Source organism: Schistocerca nitens, chromosome 4, assembly GCF_023898315.1.
Source record: "Schistocerca nitens isolate TAMUIC-IGC-003100 chromosome 4, iqSchNite1.1, whole genome shotgun sequence".
Classification (NCBI taxonomy): Eukaryota; Metazoa; Arthropoda; class Insecta; order Orthoptera; family Acrididae; genus Schistocerca; species Schistocerca nitens.
Genome location: NC_064617.1, coordinates 352,301,386 through 352,327,570, shown reverse-complemented (window position 1 = coordinate 352,327,570; position 26,185 = coordinate 352,301,386). Strand labels below are relative to the sequence as shown.

The 26,185-nt window shown below is 44.7% G+C and overlaps 1 protein-coding gene across 2 annotated transcripts in view; it reads left to right on the top strand.

Annotated features, from left to right (window-relative positions):
* Nucleotides 1-26,185, top strand: part of LOC126251961 (breast cancer anti-estrogen resistance protein 1) — a 487,115-nt gene that overhangs the window by 391,758 nt on the left and 69,172 nt on the right. For both annotated transcript variants that reach the window (XM_049952724.1, XM_049952725.1), the window contains exons 2-3: nt 8,481-8,624; nt 19,998-20,129. In XM_049952724.1, coding sequence (XP_049808681.1) covers nt 8,481-8,624; nt 19,998-20,129 — 276 coding nt within the window. The remainder of the gene's footprint in view (nt 1-8,480; nt 8,625-19,997; nt 20,130-26,185) is intronic.

Here is a 26,185-nt window from a genome sequence, read left to right as displayed (position 1 = left end):
AGGTCAGTCCATTGGCTGAATATCCTCTCGCTCCAGGAGTTCCTCCACCTGCGTTGTTCTATGGGGTCGCGCATTGTCATACATAAAAATGAAGTAAGGGGCCAATGCACACGTGAAAAGACGCACATTGGGAAGGAGTACAGTATTACAATAACGTTCATCGTGTAAGAGTCCTTTTTAAAACATTTGGAGGTCAGTACGCCCATACAGCTTTATGCCTTTCCATACAATAACCCCTGGATCACCAAAACGATAGTGTTCGACATTGTTCCTGGATGCATTACGTGTTCCCATGTCTCGCCATGTGAGAATACGTCCAGCGTTTGTCGAATATCCCATCGAGCACTATGGGATGAGTTAGATGTATTACAGCACGTCCACAGGCACCAACAACCATCGAGCAGTCGTAAATCGAGGTGGTGAAGGAATGGAACGCCGTACAGCAAGAACTTCTGAACAACCTTGTGGCCAGCATGGGAACGCGTTGCTGAGCATAGCGCCATGTGAAAGTTACTTTCGTCCTCAATCACTCCAGTGTATTTCCTCCCTTTCGTGTCCTTCAAACCTTGAAACTGGAGTCTTCTTTCTGTACAAGTTGTAGGTAACACTTCACTCCCGATCCAGTGAGAGCGGCTGGGCAGGTAGAATTACTCACTGAATGTTCCAGCAATCGCACTCCCTGTAGGAATGTCGGCAGCTTCACGCAGCGAATACCGTTTCGCTTGCCGCCGCTGTCAGACGCGTGGGCGGGCAGCTAGCGGGTGGTCCGTGCGCTTATCTGGCGGTTCCTGGGAACACCGGCGTACGTCAGCCGCCAACGCCACGCCGCGCCGCGCGCGCTGTCACCGCGCCACCCCACGCCGCCGTCCGCGCTTATCTGCGCTCGCGTCACTTGTTTGCCCTGTCGCCGCTTCTCCGCTCCGGGGTTCGCACAGTAATTGCACACAGATAACGCGGCACCCTAAATTTACAGCTCTGACACTGTGCGTGTTTCCGCGGAATTCGGTGACTCCCACAATTATGCTCGTGGATTACTTCGCGCTTATTTCTTTCTAACTACTGTACCTCGGCGAAAATATTCTGCGTAACCCACCACTCATATATTTCTCAGCGTGTGTATCTGGGAGCATAGGTAATTCAGGTTGAAATATTACACAAGGATGTTTTCCAGCAGCAAGATAGAGAAGCGCCTCATCTTGATGTCTGCGTGTAGAAGATCTTAAATTAAAAGATTTTCTTCCGTAGTTTCAATTGTACGGATAGCTCCAGGATATTGGATGATTCTCTAATCTGCAACAGATTTACTTTCTCTCTTTTTTTTTTTTTTTTTTTTTTTTTTTTTTGATCGACTTCGCAAAATGTAGAGTGCATTACATGAGAATAAAACAATTTCGTACAATCACAAGATTGACAGTAATAAACATTAGCTGCTGTGAAGATGTTGCAGCAATAGAATATATATTATAATCTTATAAAAATTCTTCATTAGTTCTTGCTTGTGCGACATCCTATATGATTATTCAGTGACGAATTACAAAAGGGCAATTTACCTACTGTACTGCTTTTGTTCTGGTGTGTACAATAGCTTGCTTAAGATATAAACTAAACTAAACTCCCCCCGAACAGGCCATGAACTCCCAACGGTACCGACCGGCCGCAGAGTCATCCTCAGTTCACATGCGTCACTGGATGCGGATATGGAGGGGCATGTGGTCAGCACACCGCTCTCCCGGCCGTATGTCAGTTTACGACACCGGCTTGCGTAAGATATACTGAAAAATTAGGGAACTTTTCCAGAAAAATGACAGTTAGCTTGTGATTATATGCAGGATGGTCCAAGAGGAATGGTCAGTTCCCAGGGATGTGACAGAACGATCATTCGAAGCAAAAAACGTCTTTTAAAGATGACTTTAAAAGCATACCTTAAGAGCTGTGACCACTTGTTCAATTGTGAAACAAGTCTCTTCTGCTGAGTCCGAATCCGTAGCGTAGCGATAGCATTACCGCCTACCACGCAGGGCACCTGGGTTCGATTCCCGACAGGGGACTGAGTGTCGTGTGTCCTTCATCATCATTTTCATCACCATTTACTCGCAAGTCGCCGATGTGGCGTCACCAAAAAAGGACTAGCAATACGGCGGCCAAACAACTCCGAATGAGGTCCCCCGGACAACAATGCCATACGATCATTCTTCTGCTGAACATACTCTCGTAGCTCTTCAGGTATTTATTTTAGAGTCCGTGTTTACTAACAGTGTTTTTTCTTTTTTCTTCGAATGATCGTTTGTCATATTGCTCAATACTACCATTCCTCGTGGGACACCTTGTATAAAAGAGGATCCCGTTTGAATAACAGCTGCTGTGCTGAAATTACGTACTAGGATTTTTGTAGTTGTAATACACTTTGGGCTCACAGTGCATGGAACAAACATGCACAGATCAGTTAACGATTTTGTAAATACCCAACTTGCGTTATGTTATGCTGTTATTGCAGCGTACTAACAATCTGCGAAGGTCACGTAAAAATAGTGAGTAGTGAAACAGGACGTTGAAACTGGTGTAGCACAAAACGAAATGAGGACTGAATTACTATCTCAGCAGCCTACGGACAAACAGACAATTAAGTCACCGCATATCACCGCTCAAAAATATTCACGCAGTGCTGGACGAACCCGAATCGATCGGCAAAATTTCGGAAGCTGTACAGGGAAATTATCGAAGTATTTTGTATAGGAGATCCGTGGTCTTCGTTTGTTTTGTTTTGTTTTAGGGCGCAAAACCAGCTAGAATCATACACGCCCATGTCACAACTGTAGAACATGAACGCAAAGTGCTCTCCGATGGCCTGTAACTGCATTTCGGCTATTCACGCTGGAGTATAATTGCAGTAACTGCGCTTCGTTTGATTTCTTACACCCCATTCCCTCTCCATTTTGTACCTGTATATGGGTAATAATGTGTGTGAAATCTTATGAGACTTAACTGCTAAGGTCATCAGTCCCTAAGCTTACACACTACTTAACCTAAATTATTCCAAGGACAAACGCACACACCCATGCCCGATGGAGGACTCGAACCTCCGCCGGGACCAGCAGCACAGTCCATGACTGCAGCGCCAGACCGCTCGGCTAATCCCGCGCGGCTTTGTACCTGTATAGCATTGAAAAATCTGCACAACAGAGAATACTGCGATGATGTGCGTCGTGTGTCTTGTTTGGAAAAAACTTGTCCTTTTCATCGCGGTACTTGCTGTTGACAACAATAATGCCCACTGTATTTTTCGCCCTCAAGGTTGCGTTCTTTCACTCGTTTGCTTCATCAATAGTGTTAGTTGTGCTCCAACAGTGATAACAGTAGTATGCTTAAGTTTACTGCTGAACAATTTCCTATATGCACCTCTTACATGGCTTCGTTGACGTCAATGGAATAGGGGCGTAACGACGCTATATTAAGCTATTCCCGCAGCGATGGCAACCGCGTCACAGAACTTCAGCGTGTAAGACAGTCGACAGTGCGTCGTTATACAGTCTGTCGTGAGCATGGTGGTCGAAATATTGAACTATACATGTAAGAGGACAGTTCTGCATTTACTACGATCTGTATTGTACACTGACACAACATGCTGAACACATTACGATTAAGTTTTTGTATGTCCATCTTTCTGATTGATGGTTTGTTGGAATTCGGCCGTTCGCATGAGCAATAAAGTGAAACACTTGCAGCTGTCATTTTGATGTTGTTTATTATACTGCAGCCTGTCTCGGTGACTCAGTACACCACTTCAGGCGCTGACGCTGAGAGAGTAAACTCCAATAGTATACACTATCCCATCAGTGGCCAACATCTGTGAGCTGGCTTCCGTAGAATACTGTAAAGGCGATGTTGGTTGTTCGTGGCTGCAGACACAGCATCGCTGTTATTTTCAGCATAGCCTTCGTAATTCAAGATAGGGAGATATAAAAGGCAGGACTGCAACGACAACCTCCGCAGCTGAGAAAAAACCAAGAGATTAATGTAGTTGGTAGCATTTTGTTAACTTTAACAGCAACAAAGAGTTTTCTTTAGCTCTACCTTTTGATGCTTGACAGTGAGCACCAGTGGCTCGAAAGGCGTCGCAATCAAATGTAAAAAATAACAGACATATTGTTACTAGTTGTAATAAATATGTGTGAATTGATTGGACTAAGTGACAGAAACAACACATTCAGTACGCTAATGTACACTGTCTGTCCAAAAAGTTTAGAGACTGATTTTATTCCTAGCATATAAGCGATGTTAGCGTAGTATTTGCGGTGGCAGGTTGAAGTGACAACGTAGGCAAAAGATATGCGCCTGCACAGTCGTGAGGAGGCAGTGTCAAGTAGTGGGTGTGCAGCCGTAGTGTATAAATGTTGTTGTCACAAATCGCAGAGGAGCAACATCTCTGAATTAAGTATTGAAGGAATTATCCAGAATGCTCTGAGGAAGAGAAAAGTCTGTGCAATGTTTGTCTCGCACCCCTTGACTCCCTAAAAAAAGAAGCAGCTACGCGTAGATGTCTACTGCTATGTTGTTGAAATGCAAGTCGCGAACAGTTCTTTTCTGGGAAAAAAGAAAAGGAAACCGTCATCACGGATGGCGAGACTAAGTGTTATCAATACGAATCTTCCACAGAACAACAAAGTGCAAAAATTTGCGTGAAGGCTTAACGCTGTGACGCCCTGATACTCAGACCAATGTGATGCGCAAGTTGAACAGCTTCCCAAAGAAGAACTTTTCTGACGGAATTTTTAGTTGCACAATTGGACGAACTACACTAGCACGCCTCCCTCAGTCCAAATTCCTATTCACGCCTCAGCCCACCTTGGTATACCCCTTAAACTCGAACAACATCGCAGAGGGTCTGCAACTGTATTCGAAAAGCACTTCAGCATCGAACCAAACGGATATCCTGCTTGAAACCCAAGCAGATGTGATTTCAATCAAATGAAACTGTAAGGAACCAGATACGTTTTCAAGTCTCCAACGTCAATGATGTATATATGCAGACTAAAAAGCCTAATGAAAATTTGTACCAAGGCTGGCATTCGAATCCGGGTCTCCTGCTCGCTAGGCAGACGCGCCAACCACTTCGCCACCCTGGCCCAGGGCTTTGAACAACTGCACGGACTACCCTACCACGCTTCCCTCCTCCAACTAGTCAGCTGAAGACCCGTGTTTCTTTGGTACAAATTTTCATTCATCGCTTCAGTCTGCATATATACATCATAGTGTTGGAGACTTGAAAACGACTCTGAAACCATACAGTTTCGTTTGTTTGGCGATTTTTCTGACGTTCCGCCAGCACGAGTGGTGGTATTGTCAGAGCTTTAGCCTCCATAGCTGGTGGTGGATTTGAGTAGAGTTTTGCGACCTCAAGTTTTATGTACCTGGCAAGCCAACGTCCACGGGCTTTTCTGTGGTCATTACCGCTGCGGTTCTCTTCTTGCTACCTGCAACGGTCGTTTGCTACAGTACGGGAATCCAGTACCCGCTCACCTTGAGGCTTTATTCTTTAATGCTGAAGCTATTGTCATTCGCCGACACGGGAATTCTTGTTGTAGAGAAAAGCTGTACACCTGCTTGTTCAGGGCAGCTATAGAAATACACAAACATGCAGGAGGGGGGAAAATTCTTGGACGCTGGCGCACAGTCGTACATAAGCTGCGACCGCGAGCTCGACTCCAGTCCACCATCAGCACTGGAGGGTGAAACTTTGACGCTTCCAGCCACTGGCGCTGGTAATACGACAGAAAAATCAACAAAAAAAGTCGGACGAAGAACCCGAGACAGAAGCCAACAGGCAATTTGTCGCGTTTCCTGTCACAGTTTCACAAGGTCGTTCTGTGCCTTCTACTCAAGTAGAACATCTGGAGTATTAAAACCACCGTCTTAACTTTTATCTATCTACATGGATACTCTGCAAATCGCGTTTAAGTGCCTGGCAGAGGGTTCATCGAACCTTTCTCTATTATTCGTATAGTGCGCGGAAAGAATGGGCACCTATATCTTTACGTACAAGCTTTCATTTCTCGTATTTTATCGTGGTGATCGTTCCTCCGTATGTAGGTCGGTGTCAACAAAATATTTTCGCATTCGGAGGAGAAAGTTGGTGATTGGAAGTTCGTGAGAAGATTCCGTCGCAACGAAAAACGCCTTTCTCTTAATGATTTCCAGCCCAAATCCTGTATCATTTCTGTGACACTCTCTCCCATATTTGACGATAATACAAAACGGGCTGCCTTTCTTTGAACTTCTTCGATGTACACCGTCAGTCCTACCTCGTAAGGATCCCACACCGCGCAGCAGTATTCTAAAAGAAGACGGGCAAGCGTAGTGTAGACAGTCTCTTTAGTAGGTCTGTCACATTTTCTAAGTGTCCTGCCAATAAAACGCAGCCTTTGGTTAGCCTTCCCCACAACATTTTGTACGTGTTCTTTCCAGTTTAAGTTGTTCGTAATTGTAATACCTACGTATTTAGCTGAATTTACGGCTTTTAGATTAAACTGATTTATCGTGTAACCGAAGTTTAACGTGTTCCTTTTAGCACTCATGTGGATGACCTCACACTTTTCGTTACCAGGGTCAACTGCCACTTTTCGCACCATTCAGATAACTTTTCTAAATCGTTTTGCAGCTTGTTGTGATCTTCTGATGATTTTATTAGTCGATAAACGACAGCGTCATCTACAAACAACCGAAGACGGCTGCTCAGATTGTCTCCCAAATCGTTTATATAGATAAGGAGCAGCAAAGGGCCTATAACACTACTTTGGGGAACGCCTGAAATCACATCCGTTTCACTCGATGACTTTCCGTCAATTACTACGAACTGTGACCTCTCTGACAGGAAATCGCAAATCCAGTCATATAACTGAGACGATATTCCACAAGCACGCAATTTCACTACGAGCCGCTTGTGTGGTACTGTGTCAAAAGCCTTCCGGAAATACAGGCCTCTGTGGTGATTCTAGGCGCTTCAGTCCGGAACCGCGCTGCTGCTACGGTCGCAGGTTCGAATCCTGCCTCGGGCATCGATGTGTGTGATGTACTTAGGTTAGTTAGGTTTAAGTAGGTCTAAGTGTAGGGGAAGTCCCATAGTGCTTGGAGCCATTTGAACCTTTTTTGAACCTTCCGGAAATCCAGGAATACGGAATCGATCTAAAATCCTTCGTCAATAGGATTAAGCACTTCATCTGAATAAAGAGCTAGTTGTGTTTCACAGGAACGATGTTTTCTAAACCCATGTTGACTGTGTGTCAATAGACTGTTTTCTTCGAGGTAATTCATAATGTGCGAGCACAATATATGTTCTAAAATCCTGCTGCATATCGACGTTAACGAAATGGGCCAGTAATTTAGTGGATTACTCCTACTACCTTTCTTGAATATTGGTGTGACCTGGGCAACTTTCCAGTCTTTGGGTACGGATCTTTCGTCGAGCGAACGGTTGTATATGATTGTGAAACGTCCCTTTAAAAAAATTAATGAGTTACTGTGCTGATAAACCTCTTACATTATTTGATTTTCAAACAGCTGAGCAGAACTCAACGTACTCAGACATTTCGCTCTTTACCTATTCTGATCAATACTAAACTGACAGCCAATATTTTTTAGCGCAACGCAATCTTTCAATAATCCCTACAAAAGAATGGCACTGATTAACATTAACCTATACCTTTCACAAATCACTTACCTCACCAAAAATCTTCGTTACTCGAACTACTGCAATACAGCGAGCGCCACTACTGCCAGCTAAATAAAAGATTCAAACTACTGAAGGCACCAACTACTAATTGGCATAGTTAGCAAATGAAAGATTTTGATAGAGAACGAACAATGTATTTACCTTAATAGTGTTCAAAAGTCATAATATATATAGCAGTTCATGGGATCCAGTCTTACAAATTTACTGTCTCTGATGGACACACGTCCAGATCATCCGCTCTCAAAACTCCATTTCTCTCCCCACATCCACCACCGCTGGCGGCTCACCTCCAACTGCGCAACGCTATGCGCTGTTAACAGCCAACTGCCCAACACTACAATAGTATATACTCCAACAACGCAAACCAACCACAGCCTTCACACAGCACAGTCAGTGATTTTCATATAGAGCGCTACGTGGCGTTACCAACATAAAAACCTAAACAGCCTACTTACAATTGTTACGTATAGAGCCAATGCATCAGCGTACTCGGAAAGGAACCTAATTGGTATACAGTGTGGACCAGAAGTCTTGCTTTTATTAAGTGATTTGAGTTGCTTCACTACTCCGAGAATATTTACTTCTACGGTACTCATGTTGGCAGCTGTTCTCGATTCGAATTCTGGAATATTTACTTCGTCTGTGTTTTACTAATGCAGTCCGGAAACTTTTCGGACTGACCGGATTGCGGTTAGTGTGTTGCTGTGGCTCGCGGGACTGTGTAGTGACGCCGGCGTGTGTGTGTTTGTTGCAGAACTGCGTGGCGCGCGCGCTGTACGACAACATCGCAGAGTCGCCGGACGAGCTGGCATTCCGACGCGGCGACCTTCTCACCGTACTCGAGCAAAACACGGCCGGCATCCAGGGCTGGTGGCTCTGCTCGCTGCGAGGACGGCAGGTGAGTCGCGCCCACCACGTCACGGTAAACCTTGCCCTCTCCAATCCGTATCCGTAATCGATAACACACGCTCAACTCCGAGGAAGCTTCATCTAATCGTGGTTGGAAACATTTTCACCACAAACATTTGGCCAACAAGGGTAGGACTTCCTGAACACCAAACTTTCCGCCAATGCTTTGGATTACATTTCAGACCTCTTCCTAGTGTCTCCCAGATTAAAAGCATGTACAGCATGACAATTATTGAACTGTTGTTGTTGTTGTTGTTGTGGTCTTCAGTCCTGAGACTGGTTTGATGCAGCTCTCCATGCTACTCTATCCTGTGCAAACTTCATCTCCCAGTACCTACTGCAGCCTACATCCTTCTGAATCTGTTTAGTGTATTCATCTCTTGGTCTCCCTCTACGGGTTTTACCCTCCACTCTGCCCTCCAACACTAAATTGGTGATCCCTTGACGCCTCAGAATATGTCCTACCAACCGATCCCTTCTTCTAGTCAAGTTGTGCCACAAACTTATCTTATCCCCAATCCTATTCATTACCTCCGCATTAGTTATGTGATCTACCCATCTAATCTTCAGCATTCTTCTGTAGCACCACATTTCGAAAGCTTCTATTCTCTTCTTGTCCAAACTATTTATCGTCAATGTTTCACTTCCATACATAGCTACGCTCCATACAAATACTTTCAGAAACGACTTCCTGACACTTAAATCAATACTCGATGTTAACAAATTTTTCTTCTTCAGAAACGCTTTCCTTGTCATTGACTTTCTACGTTTTATATTCTCTCTACTTCGACCATCATCAGTTATTTTTCTCCCCAAATAGCAAAACTCCTTTACTACTTTAAGTGTCTCATTTCCTAATCCAATTCCCTCCGCATCACCCGACTTAATTCGACTACATTCCATTATCCCCGTTTTGCTTTTGTTGATGTTCATGTTATACCCTCCTTTCAAGACACTGTCCATTCCGTTCAACTGCTCTTCCAAGTCCTTTGCTGTCTCTGACAGAATTACAATGTCATCAGCGAACCTCAAAGTTTTTAATACTTCTCCATGGATTTTAATACCTACTCCGAACTTTTCTTTTGTTTTCTTTACTGCATGCTCAATATATACGTAGATTGAATAACATCGGGGAGAGGCTACAACCCTGTCTCACTCCCTTCCCAACCACTGCTTTCCCTTCATACCCATCGACTCTTAACTGCCATCTGGTTTCTGTACAAATTGTAAATAGCCTTTCGCTCCCTGTATTTTGCCCCTGCCACCTTCAGAATTTGAAAGAGAGTATTCCAGTCAACATTGTCAAAAGCTTTCTCTAAGTCTACAAATGCTAGAAACGTAGGTTTGCCTTTCCTTAATCTAACTTGTGAGACAAGTCGTGGGGTCAGTATTGCCTCACGTGTTCCAATACTTCTACGGAATCCAAACTGATTTTCCCCGAGGTCAGCTTCTACCAGTTTTTCCATTCGCTTGTAAAGAATACGCGTTAGTATTTTGCATCCGTGACTTATTAAACTTATAGTTTGGTAATTTTCACATCTGTCAACACCTGCTTTCTTTGGGATTGGAATTATTATATTCTACTTGAAGTCTGAGGGAATTTCGCCTGTCTCGTACATCTTGCTCACCAGATGGCCGTCAGTAGTTCTAATGGAATGTTGTGTACTCCCGGGGCCTTGTTTCGACTTAGGTCTTTCAGTGCTCTGTCAAACTCTACACGCAGTATCCTATCTCCCATTTCATCTTCATCTACCTCCTCTTCCATTTCCATAATATTGTCCTCAAGAACATCGGCCCTGTATAGACCCTCTATATACTCCTTCCAGATGTAGGGGAAAGACTAGAAGAGGCCTTTATCCTGACGTTGGCTGTCAAATTACTAATTATATGGTCATGAATATGCGACTGACCAGTCACAAAAGATTATGACGAACACTACGAAATCTGTGACACGGGCCTAGGAGCCGCGGCAAAGCGCAAACAGTAAGCAGCCGCTAGCTGTGTATCCGGCCGCCGGCCATATCCGGCTGCAGGGGGTCGACGGCTGGGGCAGCGACCAGGGACAGCGCAAAAAACGCCGCGAACTGCGAGACCGCTGGCGAGCCTGCGCTCTGCATCTGGTCTGCAGATAACTCTGAACAGATGCTGAACGTGCAAACTCCTATGCACTCTCTCCATAGCTAACCATCGATTTAAATCATCGCTGGTCGATAGGTCATCTAAAACAGCAGGAGTGCCTTACCTTTAAAACGTAAATCTAGTGTCATTTCGCTCCGACAGAATATTTTTATGAGTAGAGGCATTTATCGTTCGCGGAAACGAATACGTACTACGAAGAATTTCATAGTCGGCGTCCGAATGGTATTCGAGAGGGATGACTTAACACTCTTCTTTTGCTCCCTGTCTATGTCAAAATGGTTCAAATGGCTCTAAGCACTATGGGACTGAACATCTGAGGTCATCAGTCCCCTAGACTTAGAACTACTTAAACCTAACTAACCTAAGGACATCACACATATCCATGCCAGAGAAATTCGAACCTGCGACCGTAGCAGCAGCGCGGTTCCCCACTGAAGCGCCTAGAACCGCTCGGCCACAGCAGCCGGTCCGCATATGTCGTCCAGTGATTTTGAAATACAGTAGAATACATTTGCCTACGTTTTCTTGTTTTTTTTTTATTTTTTGCCTGCCTTTGTGACAGCTTAGTCACTATCATAAAGGCGTTCGACGCTGTACCACGTCGTCGACTACTAAGACACAATCACACGTAGGAACTTCGCAAATATGTGACTCGCTCGATAAATATCTAAGAGAACCCAGTGCGTTGTACTGACCGTCCCGGATAGTCGAGCGCCTTAAAACAACGCTTTCGGGATTCGGGGAGTCGAGCCTGCTGTAGGTCGTATCCCCCTCTGGGATTAACGAGAAGGGCTGTTGAGCCTGTCGGCCTGGATATGGTTTTAAGCGGTTTCCCACACCTATCTAAGTAAACATCTGGCTGGTACCCATATCCCGTCTCAGATACACGCTACGCAAACATTTAGAAAACGTTTCCACACTTGAAGACAAATTTACTCTAAACGAAGACAACGGGATACAAAGCCTTCGTCCCGGGGGGGATTCTCGTCGTCAGGGAGAGCATACGGCCACCAACTACCGCCCTATAGAAGATATAGGAGAAGAAGAAGAACAAGAAGAAGAACCACACAGTACGCCATACTGGACTGTCATTGTTCTACAGAAATGGAAGTAACATCGAATATGTTCCAAGGAAACGTAATATGACGTCTGATACTCTCTATCGCGTAATCGATTTATCAGACAGCGTCAGCTGCACTATCAGATTCTTCACCGACGATGCTGTTTAGAGGAAAGTATCATCGTTGATGATCGAAGAAAATGAAGAAAGACCGGGACAGAATTTCCACCTGATGTAATCAGTATACTGATAAATATGAGATAACATAACAGCAAAAACAAAGTGCCTGATAATATCAGATTACAACACTAGCGATAAACACCACTTCTCAGAACTATTCTGGGCCAGTACTATGACGCTATATGAAATGGGGCAATCACGTATTAGAGAAAGCGGGTTCACCTGTAAAGGAAATCGCATACAAGGTCTTAATGTGGCCAATTCTAGAGTTCTAATTTTCCATCTTAGTGGATGGCGGGAACGCAACCGTGTAGTGATTTGCAATTATAAATAAATTAGCTTCTGGCTACAAGGATGGTTTTTTAATTTCTGTATTGCAAATCTTATCTTGTGACTGGCAGCCCTTCATCAGTCGCCCCTTATTACGTACATCTAATCGATGTTAGGTTTTATTTTCTCCGAGAACACAGCTAGCTACCAACTGCTGAGGTGTCATTTTGTGTGGTGTTGTGCACGCGGGTCTTGCACGTTTGCTGGGGGGGGGGGGGGGGGGGGGTGATGATCCATCAGTAACGCCTAAAGATAGCGAGAAGCTGACTTACCTATACATCCCTCCTTTTGGACGATGCCACCCGCCTGAAAGCCCGATAAATGTTCAGAATCACTTGGGGTACTGGCGATTTCCTCTTCAATTTGTGTTTTGAGCTGAGCTAGGGTTCTTGGTCCAGTCCGGTACACGACCTTCGTCAAACGACACTTTGGAAACAAGTCACAGAAGGAAATGTGTGGAATCTGGAGCAGCCGAAGGACGTTGGCGTCCCTGGAAATTACGCGATCCTCAAATTAACTGTTTCTGCCGTCATAGTCGGACAGTGTTCGCAGTGGATCCATCCTGTTGAAGCCAAGCGTGCTGAACGTCAAGATTTGGAAATGTGGAGATTTGGAACCAGAAACGTCTCCAACATGTTGGCATTAATGTTCAGAGGTCATAGTGGAAGCAATGCCGAACCTTTCGCCGTGCAGCTGTCGAACTGCACGTAGGGCGACTGCACGCGCTGCACCGGTCCACTTCTGCACGGTCACGAAATGTCCGTTACTGCTGACGTCTTTCCTTCATTTCTGCTGTCGCTGAAGGGCTGCCAACATAAACTTTAAATTTTCCTGTTTTTCTGTGCTTCTCTTTACTTTTTGCGCCGGCCGGTGTGACCGAGCGGTTGTAGGCGCTACAGTCTGGAACCGCGCGACCGCTACGGTCGCGGGTTCGAATCCTGCCTCGGGCATGGATGTGTGTGATGTCCTTAGGTTAGTTAGGTTTAAGTAGTTCTAAGTTCTAGGGGACTTATGACCACAGCAGTTGAGTCCCATAGTGCTCAGAGCCATTTGAACCATTTTTTTTGTAGTCAGTCATCGAACGCAAGTGCGGGCGCTGTGTGTGATTTTCACGTACCGTGTTGGAAATCGTTCTGAACGCTGCTTACGTGATAGCGAACGTGTAGTAGATGTGTGTTTACGGCTCTGAAATGCGCGATGAAATGGATAAAAGGCGTACTGGACACATTTTGTGTTACGAAACCTGCCAGTATTTACAACCGTGTCGCGTTGTCACGCCTAGTCAGACCTGTTTGCTGTTGTTGCGGTCTTCAGTCCGAAGACTGGTCAGATGCTCCCCACGCTAGTCTATCCTGTGCCAGCCTCTTCATCTCTGCATAAATACTGCAATCTGCAACCCTTCGAAACTGCTTGCTGTAGTCAAGCCTTGGTCTTCCTTTACCGTGTTCAGCCCAACACTTCCATCCATTGCCACAATCATTTATCAACCGAGCCCTTCTTTCAGTAAAAAAAAAAAAAAAAAAAAAAAAAAGTAAAATCATACGGCATGGATGGATGGGAGACCCCGTAGGGTACATTCACGCGCCTATTTGAAACGGTTTTTTTACTATTCTTCGCGCACAGTAGCACCTTTCCTTCGCGAAGTGTGAGACTTATATTTGTGTGTGTGTGTGTGTGTGTGTGTGTGTGTGTGTGTGTGTGGTGTGTTGTCATGTTTTTTTCTGGATGATGGCGAGAGAAGAAGGAGGGTGAACCCCTGTGCCGCCACATAGCCTGCTTCTCTCGAAAAGCACGAAAGGTGCCGCCGAGTTTAACGTCCTCATCCGACGGACAGAACACAATCGACAGTGTTACATCCCCTCACTTCATGAGACACTGCGGAGAGGTTTGGAATTTTCATCCAAGACATTGGCGGAAACACTGGTGGTCAGGGACATAACGCCACCTACCCTCCTCCCCTACGCAATAAAGGCAACGGGAAGACGAACAACAGCACGTAGCATACCCGAGAGATACGCATCCATGTACTGGTCGCACCTAACTTTGCCTAAGTTCGGTGATCTGACGAGAACCGGTGTATTCAATGAGGCAAGGCCGAAATCCGATTCCGTACCTATTCATTAGTCATATGTAACCGTCACCATTCTTCTGAAACTCCACGTTTCAAAAGTTTCCGTTCTCTTATTGTCTGTATTTTTATCGTTCAGATTCTATATTCTTTCAAGGTTGTACTCCAGATAAATACCTTCAGAAAATACTTCCTATCACTTAACCACGGACAGAATTATGAAGTAATATAGGCAAACAATTCTAAATACTCTGCTTGTGTTACTTACGCATATATTGATAAAAGATACATTCATTTATGTTTATATAATATGTGTTGCAGCATTACATATTTGTTATACTGGGCATTTAAGGATATACTTTAATTAAATGTTGGCTTGTAATTACATTTATACTTTGCGGACGTATGAAAATATTTAAGAATTTGAAATTTTTGACCCTCATAGTTTATATTATTTACGAAAGTTCAGTAAACAATTCTTTTTCTTTTCAATGCACCAATTTACATTACGCTTAATTGGTGGACTTCCTTTGCGATTTGGCAATCTGCACCTACCTTTCTTCTCAGACATAATTAGCCAGTGTCCAACGTTGTCCTTTCGAACAACCTTCTGGGGAATTGGATTCGATCTATGACCTATTTTCTTCTTCTTTTCATATTTATTATCTACAACTGAAGGAGGTCTTCCTCCCACTTACGTCCTTGTTAATTTTGTACAGGGTATCAGCCAACTAAGTTTTGAACCGACAAAATAGCCTCTGCTTATTTTTGGGTACACCAAGAGAGTCGCAGTCCCCTCTGTACAAGAGCCACGCATTTACTTCCACCTTATCAAGGAAGTAAGAATGATAGCACTCCTTCGATACGGTGTTGATTCGATACAGTGCGATTGGTGAATCTAGAAGAGCCACTCCTCCGGAAACTGACGGACACTTAACTTCAAGTCTTTCTTTGTTCTTTTTATGCCATCGGTTCAGCGTACTTATTACTTGAGTAGCCACTCATGCAACTGTCATAACTCTCTCCACCAGTATCACGAGCGACTACACACCTCTTCTTTCTATAAAATTCTGCAGGATTTTACAAAATACACTTTAACCATCAGCTGTTTATTAGTCCCATTAGTGATCCAGGCTGTAGGATGATGGTTGATAACCGAAACCGGTAGATCACTAATGGGACAAATAAACAGCCGATGGCCGGCCGAAGTGGCCATGCGGTTAAAGGCGCTGCAGTCTGGAACCGCAAGACCGCTACGGTCGCAGGTTCGAATCCTGCCTCGGGCATGGATGTTTGTGATGTCCTTAGGTTAGTTAGGTTTAACTAGTTCTAAGTTCTAGGGGACTAATGACCTCAGCAGTTGAGTCCCATAGTGCTCAGAGCCATTTGAACCATTTTTTGAAACAGCCGATGGTTAAAGTGGATTTTGTAAAATAATTTACGGATGTTGAACGTCTCCTTATCGAAATGCCATGGAATTCATCATATAAAAAAAAAAGTTTGCTTGCGAATGCCCAAATTGACAAATTTGTTACTTCTGAAAAATATGCTTCTCAAGGTCTAGGGGGTGAAGTCTTTTTTACACAGATATACCTCAAAATTCCCCCTACTACGTAATATTTACTTAAAGTAGATAACTTACTTTTTCTAGATCTACAATAATAAATATCAACAGCTGAACATTCGTCCATCCTACACAGAACTCCCGAGATGCAAATGTTCAAGTAATTGAAGAAATACTAACAGTGCGGCGCCACTTCTTACATTTGTAGTCTAGAGCGTTATGAATGTTCTACGCACGGCGACGGCAAGGAAATGTTTCTTGCTATGCAGGTACAGCAATGTACTGTAAGCGTTACAAATCTGTCGAGCTCGATCGTAGATGGTTAAGCTTGTATTAAATGTTTTTGCCTGCAGTGAGTTCCTGGGCCACGGGACAGTAAACTATAACCTTCATTCGACAGACAGTCCACTTACCGGCTACAAGTCCTGGACTGGCAAAGAAGAGAGATGCACAGGAGGTACGCGCAGGGCTTGCAGAACGAGAGTAGCAGTGCTTCGAGTCGCATTCGTGACGGTCGTAGGCGAACCGTTGCTTAAGGCGAAATTGCAATGTATGCGGCTGTGGCCCGGATTTCTCCGTCTGACGGATTTGCGGGGGTTTTAAAGAGAGAAAGCGCGCAGCGCCGTGCGGTTACATGGCCGGCGCCCGCCTGCTTTACTGCGCAAAATCCTGTGTTTCAGCTTCAGAATGTCTCAGTCCCGCGCGAAGGGCCTGTCATCCCGGTGCCGCCAGCCAACGCAACGTTAGTAGAGCCCATACGCCGTACGGCTTGCCTCAGATGTGACTGAACTTTGATAATTGGATTGGTTTGGGGGATTAAAGGGACCAGACTGCGACGGTCATCGGTCCCCTTTGATAATTCACCTCTAGCACGGAAGAGACAAAGTGTGTCGCTCTGGAATTCGCAGTAATGTTATTTTCATGTTTTCCAGCTTACCTTTTGTTAGCTGCAAAAAAGTTGCTCCGTAGAACGCTGGTTTGCGTGGAAATTGGTAAATAACTTTTCGATTCCTTTCAGCATTATTTGTACGTTGTTGGCTTTCCGTACACATCAAAAAGTCATCATGCATACGCCGTAACACGAAACGGGAGGCAGTGGGATGGCGAGAGCGGAGGAACCGAGTTATAGTGAGCATATAGTAAGAGATGGTTTCAAAAAGTAACAAGAACTTTCATTTTGTGGAAAGAATGTTATTTGTTCGTCTAGATGAATGTTACACTCTTCAAAATAGACTCCACTGGGTATTATACAGATATATCAGCGCTCTCTCCAATCCTTGAAACTTTTCTGAAACTCGAACTTTAGGATAGCTTTTATCTTTCACAGTGATGCGTTGTTAATCTCATCTACGGTTGTAAAACGACAGCTCTTTTCTTTTGGGAACAGAACAAATTATATGGATCATGTCTGGTGAATATGGAGCCTGAGGCATCTTACAGTATTATTTTGGCCAAAAATTCACGAACAATCAACGGTATGTGAGTAGGTGCGTTATTGCTGTATTAAAGCCATGAACTGTTTACTTACAAAGAAACAGTCACGATCGCAAAATATGATTTATTTTAAATGACCTGTTTCGTCACATACTGCAGGCCATCTCGAGACTGAATGCACCATTTGCTGGAGCTGGCGACGTGCTGAGCAGCTGCTTATTGACAAGACGATAACTGCTCACAATACGCAGCGGCTCAGCACGTCGCCGGCTCCAGCAAATGGTGCAATCAGTCTGAAGGTGGCCTAGTGTATATGCCGAAATCGGCTATTTTGAATAAGTGACATTCTGCGATTGTGGCTGTTTCTTCACAAGTAATTATCACAAGTTAGATCGCTCACACTTCCAACCATATTGGTTAAAACCATGAATTGTTACTCAAAAGTCTGGGGATCTTTTTATCGGACTATTCACGCAGACGGTGTTGAACTTATAAACAGCACTCGCGTTGAGCGCCACTTGCCGGCCGTGGTGACCGTGCGGTTCTAGGCGCTACAGTCTGGAACCGCGCGATCGCTGCGGTCGCAGGTTTGAATCCTGCCTCGGGCATGGATGTGTGTGATGTCCTTAGGTTAGTTAGGTTTAAGTAGTTCTAAGTTCTAGGGGACTAATGACCTCAGATGTTAGGTCCCATAGTGCTCAGAGCCATTTGAACCATTTTTTGAGCGCCACGGCTGGATAACATTTATTGTGGTGCGGCCGGTTTCGTTCTTAGAACTTCATCATTAATATTGAACAGTACACCTTATTGATCGCTCGAGCTCGTGGCAAGAACTGATGGTGCACTGTGCCGTTAAAATCAAACAGCACAGTGAATGAAATCTTCACATTTGTCCACAACTGAACTTTTTCGGTATTAGTGGCCTTGAACAGTTCCTCTGGTACCAATGAATCTTAGTTTCGACGTCGTATTCGCAAGCCCACGTTTCTTCGTATGACACGTTACAGTAATTATACACATCGTTGTTGACTTCATCTAGCGACTCCTGAGCAATTTGCATTCGCCGCTGTTTTTGTTCAAAATTCAGTAGTGTTGGAATAAATTTTGCTGTCACACGTTTCATACCCAAAACACCCGGAAAAATTCAAGGCATGAGCCAACTGATATGCCAGCATCAACGGCGACTTCTCTTATTGCGATAGGGCGATCGTTGATAAACATTTCTTTAGAAGGCGTAGAAAAATTTCCGCTATCAGTCACAATAGAAGATTATTTATTCGTCAGATGACCGGTTTCGGGCTTGTGCCCATCCTCAGGTGTTTATACATTCATGTACCTGTTTATATTGCTGGAGATCAATAAAGATTAAGCATCCTTATTATAATTATGCAGTGGTGTCAGTTTTTCCACTCAGTTGCGTATTTATCATTTTCACGTCCATGTTTCAGTTTTTTTTTTAAATTTAGCTGCATATTTCACTGCTATGTCGTGCACTCGTGATATACACTGTGTTTACATACAAACATGTAGGATATGGTCAAAGAACTTAGATGCACGAGATGCAAAGATGTTACTCATGCAGAAACATGTAGGTTATGTTCAAAGAACTTAGCTAGGACGTGAAATTGATAAATGTGCAATTGAGTGGAAAGCTGTCACCACAGCATAATTATAATAAGGATGCTTCATCTTTATTGATCTCTAGCGATATAAACATGTAAGAATGTATAAACATGTGAGGACGTGCAGAAGCCCGAAACTGGTCGTGTGACGAATAAATAATCTTTAGTTGTGACTGGTAGTGGAAATTTTTCTACCCTCCATACAGGAACAGTCACGGAGTTCAACAGCATCCACTATGGATAAAATTCACTTAACATTTCTTTCCTTTTTTCCATGATTTTATTGGCTGACGATGTGTAGGGGGAGTGCAGGGTGCTCGTCGTATTCATAGTCTTCAACGCCTTCTTTGAAACGCCTATACCACTCGTAAACCCACAGTTTTACACATAGCTGACACAAGAAGCAATGTTTAGCATCTCTAAAACTTCGCTGTATTCTATTTCGCGATCCATTTGTGTACAAAATAAATAATCGCCTATACTACCAAAGTACATGTAAGCTTTTCAACAGCTGACAATACACTAAAAATTTGATTTGGCTAACAATGTACACATACTTTCCAGAAATGTGTACAAACAAAACAAGGAAAAAATTGTGCGAACCGGACTAATACAATACGCGATATTACACTCTACTAGCATTCGCGAGGTCGACGGTTCCAACCCGCGTCCGGCCATCCTGATTTAGGTTTTCCGTGATTTCCGTAAATCGCTTCCTCAGAAAGGACACAGACGATTTTCTTTCCCATCCTTACCTCATCCGATGGGACCGATGACCTCGCTGATTGGTCCCCTCCCCCAAATCAACGAACCAACTATTGAACACATCTCGTACGTGAGAAACCCCTGTAATTAGGCCGACCCGCACGGCAGAACACTAGACAAGTCGAGGTCAGGCCGGCAGCTTGGCAGCTTTGAAACTATGGCGGGGAAACGTATTAACGCACGGTGTTATTTTCTTGCAGGGTATATGCCCCGGTAACAGGCTGCGTCTGTTGGCGGGTGTGTACGACACGGGAGGCGAGACCGTGGTGGCGGACCTCAACACCCTGCAGCGTCAGGGCAAGCGTCGCAGCTGGCATGTGCAGCCCAACAAGGTGAGTCCACGGTCTTTCATTTTATTTATTACTCTCACCTCTCACCGCTAAGCAAAGTTCACCTCTCACCGCTAAGCAGTGTTCACAGGGAAACGCAGGCGAAACTGCACTGCGCAGGCTGCCTTGGTTCTCGTATTTACAACATTTACATAATATTTTTTCCGAAGTATTAACAAACGATAATCAAATGCCATTAAAACCTTTTTTATTTAGAAAATTGCTTAATTTCTGTAGTAATTGTCTTGATAACAAACATGTACTCATTAAAACTTCCTGGCAGATTAAAACTGTGTGCCGGACCGAGACTCGAACTCGGAACCTTCACCTGCAGAGTGAAAATCTCATTCTGGAAACATCCCCCCGGCTGTGGCTAAGCCATGTCTCCGCAATATCCTTTTTTTCAGGAGTGCTAGTTCTGCAGGGTTCGCAGGAGAGCTTCTGTAAAGTTTGGAAGGTAGGAGACGAGATACTGGCAGAAATAAAGCTGTGAGGACGGGGCGTGAGTCGTGCTTGGGTAGCTCAGTTGGTAGAGCACTTGCCCGCGAAAGGTAAAGGTCCCGGGTTCGAGTCTCGGTCCGGCACACAGTTTTAATCTGTCAGGAAGTTTCAAATCAGCGCACACTCCGCTGCAGAGTGAAAATCTCAATCTGGATCACGTACTCATTAGTTCAATGCCATATACCGATATTGTGAACTTGCTGAAATATGTGAGGATAAAGACCATTATCTATTTACAGAGCACCTGATGATGCCAATATGCCGAAATGGGCTCATCGTGATTGATAAAAAATAAAAACAATTTACTGGGCAATGTAGCTGGCTATTATTCATAATAATAATGTCATTAAAAGATATATTTTGCGCCGCGGGCCCCAAAGAACAAAAAAAGAACATTAATTATACGGCAAATTACTCTCTTACTCGCGTGTTTTCACTTTTAGAAATAATATCATGTCGGACCTCCTTTTTTCCGGCGTAGTGCAACAAATGGACGTGGCATGGACTCAACAGGTGATCGGAAGTCCCCTGCAGAAATATTGAGCCGTGCTACCTCTATAGCATCCATAATTGCAAAATGTTGCCGGTGCAGGATATTGTGCACGAACTGAGCTCTCGATTATGTCCCATAAATGTTCAATGGGATTCATGTCGGGCTACCTGAGTGGCCAAACCATTCGTTTGAATTGTCCAGAACGTTCCTCAGACCAATCACGAACTATTGTGGCCCGTTGACATGGCACATTGTCATCCATAAAAATTCCAATTTTGTTTGGGAACATGAAGTTCATGAATGGCTGCAAATGGTCAGTCCATTCCACGTAAACACAGTCCACACCATTATGGAGCGACCGCCGGCTTGCAAGGTGCCTTGTTGACAACTTGGGTCCATGGCTTCGTGGGGTCTACGCCACACTCGAATCCTACCACCAGCTTTTAGCAACTGAATTTGAGACTCATCTTAACAGGCCACGGTTTTCCAGTCGTCTGGGATCCAACCGATGTGGTCACGAGCACAGGAAAGGCACTGTAAGCGATGCAGTGCTGTTAGCAAAGGCACTCGCGTCGGTCTTCTGTTACCATAGCTCATTAACACCAAATTTCGCCGCATTGTCCTAACGGATACGTTCGTCGTACGTCCCACATTGATTTCTGCGGTTACTTCAACCAATGCCGCTTGTCTGCTAGCACTGACAACTCTCCGCAAATGCCGCTGCTCTCGGTCGTTAATTGAAAGCCACCATCTATCGAAACTTCATGAAACTGTAGACGCTGAACGGGAAATATTCCAGAATGTCACACAACAAATTCCGCATTTTTTCAATCGAAATTGGCCGAGAAAAAACGTGTGTCGCATTAATTATTGAACGCCTCAAAATCATCCACTGTGCATCCTCCTCGCACCCGCTGGCAATTCGATTAAAGGTCGGAACGCTTCTCCGCTTTCATGTTGGGAAGAGGGCTGTTGAAACTCGCGCTATACGCCCCTTTGACCAAGCTGAGGGCGGTAGTAGCAGCAGAAATTACATATGGGATTTGGGTCAGCGAGGAAGTGGGACTGGAGAGAGAGAGAGAGAGAGAGAGAGAGAGAGAGAGAGAGAGAGAGGCCTCCTCCCAGGAGACCCGGAACAGGACACAGAGAGCCGGTTGATTGGATTGGATTGGATTGGATTTACGACGCCGGCCGCCTGTTGCCGAGCGAACAGCAGCGTCCAGCGAGCGGACCAATCAAGCAGGGGACAATGCTCAGCGTGACCCGCCCCGCGTTTCAGGGTCTAGTCATCTTCTGCCCCCACGGGGTTCTCCCCGCTACGGCTCTCCACTTAATGAGGCGGAAAAGGGGGGATCCGGTGTTTGATTGACTTCTCTTTCCTTGTGCTTATCCTGTCGTATGGTGTCTGACGTTTCCACTTTTGCAAATCTAATCTTGTGGACGGCTGCCCTTCCAGTCACCACAGCCGTTAGATAACGTAAGGCAAGGTATTCACCGAGCGAGGTGGCGCAGTGGTTAGCACACTGGACTCGCATTCGGGAGGACGACGGTTCAATCCCGTCTCCGGCCATCCTGATTTAGGTTTTCCGTGATTTCCCTAAATCGTTTCCGGCAAATGCCGGGATGGTTCCTTTGAAAGGGCACGGCCGATTTCCTTCCCAATCCTTCCCTAACCCGAGCTTGCGCTCCGTCTCTAATGACCTCGTTGTCGACGGGACGTTAAACACTAACAACCACCACCACCACCAACGTATTCGTCTGAGCCATCTGTCTGTGAATCGTGTAAACTTTGCGATGATGTCCGCCGTTGGCGCGCGCAGGTAGACAGCCCAGGTACAGAGAAGGAACAAAAGTTTATTGAACACAATTTCCATAAAAATGTTCTCCACAATGAAACAAAAGAAAGGATGGTTTTTCGGTAAGTGAAACAACGTTAATGTTACTCCTTCAGTAAGTGAAACAAAGTATATGATGGTTCATAAATAACGGAGCCGCTTAGACTTCGGGAATCACAAAGTAAATCAACAAGTTCCGTGATGTTTAAAAGATTTCGACAAACTTCAGTGAACACAACATCAAAATCCTAAAAGCTTTACGTTAAAAACAGTTAATTAAGTTTCTGTAGTGTCATGCTCGTAACTTCAGGTTAAAACGGAAAAATAAGCTTCTCACATCAGGCGTAAAATAAAAATCAAAATCCAAGTTTCAGTTAAGAAGAACAAACACTTAAAAACACTTACGGTGTATTTCGCTGAAGATGTATTGAGAGACAACAGTAATGAAATATCTAAGTCTGACAAAGATACTTCTGGTCTGATACTAGTTCGTCAGCTAGAACAACAACTGTACAATTATACCAAGCCTCAACGAGCACATTGTTGATCACTTAAGAGTCCCAGCTGAGGAGGCAGCCATCTGTCCAGGACACGATGGCCCCCTCCTTGACGCGGCATGCTGGAGATCTCCAGATTGCTGGTGGCGACGGAACCGCTCTCCAGAACTTGTTAGTCGGCCTAAATCGCCGCCCCACGGTCCTATTTTTGGCACGTGGTAATGCAGATGCATGAAGAGGTGCGATTTGCCAATGACGTTGAATGCCTCTGCTGGTCTAGCTGAAGAGTTCTGGGGTTGCGAAGATCCGTGTCGTCTGCGCTGTAGGGACCGAGCTCGCTGCAACCCGCGTGGCGAATAAGCTATGCGGGGCGCCTTGTTCCGTGTGTTACTGTGTTATGATTATTAGTGTATAGTATTTTCTGAGATGGAGAACAGCCCAGCATATGCCTTAACGAGCGTGGAAAACCACCTAAAATCCAAATTCTGGCTGGCCGGCATACCAGACCAACAATCATTAATCTGCCGCAGGGTGTGGTATTTGGCTCACCTCCCTATTACGGAAGCTGTCACACGGTGCCTTAAACTATAGAAGCAGGTCTTCCCTTAGATTTATTCACTTTTTTAAAACAAACCTACTACAAAGACATTATCTTCAGACGGCTTAACCCTAGAGCACTAAAGAGGGGAAAATATTATATTACTGTTATTACTATTAAATCGTGGTAAATTTCACTGCTCCGAAGTTTATTCAAAGCAAGTCATAATTTTAGGTTATGCACTTCTTAATTACAATTATTAGATCCCCATACAACGTAAGTACAAAATGCTTTGTTTTATGCCCTATAAGGCCAATTTTACTGCTCAAAATGGTAGGAAAAAAAGTCATGCTATGATGTGCACTAGTTACAAATCTCTGTAATTATTATGACTCCAGGAGTATTTTATACACAAAAAAAGGAGTGTCTTCTATTTTCTCTCACTGTCACCCGCGGATTCTTCATCCGAGTCCTCATTTGCTGCACATGCACATGCAACATTATCTTCTTGAAGAAAGTCTGTCTCTTGAAACTTCATGGCAGATTAAAACTGTGTGCCGGACCGAGACTCGAACTCGGGACCTTTGCCTTTCGCGGGCAAGTGCTCTGCCATCGGAGGTACCCAAGCACGACTCACGCCCCGTCCACATAGCTTTACTTCCGCCAGTACCTCGTCTCCTACTTTCCAAACTTCACATAAGCTCTCCTGCGAACCTCGCAGAACTAGCACTTCTGGAAGAAAGGATGCACGTACTGCTTCACGTGGAGTGCTTCCTTCGTTGGGCCAAATAGCTGTTTCAAATTGTTGTATGAAATTATAATGGATGGCGAGAACTCACATTTTCAAGCGCTTAGTAAGTATAAGAAGACGTTGTTTTTATTAAAAATGAAATTAAATATTCGTTAATTAATGTTTGTAGTTGTTAATAAATATGGAATGTAAATAAAAGTGGAACAAAGTACCGACTAGCGCGAATTGAATCAGCAACTTGACGATTACTAGTTTTTCACGCGATACACTCAACTATTCTTTTATACCAGTCGTTTTATCCGAATGCGTAAATGACCAAAGGTTTTTTTTTTCTAGAATTGCGCCGTACTGATTTTTAATTTTGATGGACCCTCCCATTCCCATCCCCCCTAAATGTAGAGAGACTACCATGGTTAAATATGGGAAAGGGGAGAGTTCCTTGAGCACGGAATGCCCAAAACAAAATCTGTACCGAGCGTGGAACTCCTGTGCACCGCGATGCGAGTCTAGACTGTTACCCCTGATCCGTGCGCTCCGCTAGTCCATTTACATGCGGCTCATAGAGAGAGCAGCCCGCCTGCAGGTGTTCACGCTCCACCGCCCTGACTCGTTAGCACGACTAATGAGGCCTCCAGTCCTGCAAGTCCGATCGCCCCTGGCTGCAGCAGCCGCTGCCTGTCCTGGCTGTTTGCCTAGCTTCCACCTACCGGCTGTTTTCTTTTCCACTTAGCCTTCCAGCTACTCAGCCCGAAAAATTTCCACGGCTCCAGAAAAAGAGCACATCCATATCCTCCGTCTACGGGACGCTGCTGGCTGCATCCCACTAACAGGAAGTAAGATTATAGTTCAGCACCCCGTCGACATCGACGTCACTAGAGACAAAGTACTTGTTTATTGGGAGAAGAAAAGGAGAGCAAATCAGTCACAACCTCGTGTGAAGGGCCAACGTCACATAAATCTCATCTGATTCAGAGAGGTTTTACCAAACCTAATTATGAATTAGGAGTCCATTGTTGGTTGGTTGTTGTTTTTGGGGAAGGAGACCAGACAGCGAGGTCATCGGTCTCATCGGATTAGGGAAGGAAGTCGGCCGTGCCCTTTGAAAGGAACCATCCCGGTATTTGCCTGGAGCGATTTAGGGAAATCACGGAAAACCTAAATCAGGATGGCCGGACGCGGGATTGAACCGTCGTCCTCCCGAATGCGAGTCCAGTGTCTAACCACTGCGCCACCTCGCTCGGTCTAGGAGTCCATTGTATCAGCCATTGTGCCAACACAGAAAAATTAAACTGTGTACTTTCAGACGATGCGTACGCGTGACCGGACGTCCCATGCACTAAATACAATCTTCTCCGTTCTCAAGCTGCATGAATTCGGATAAAATTCTCGAGCTTTTGGAGGCTATCTCCGCCATCGTCGGCAGGGGTAAACAATCGCTGATTGC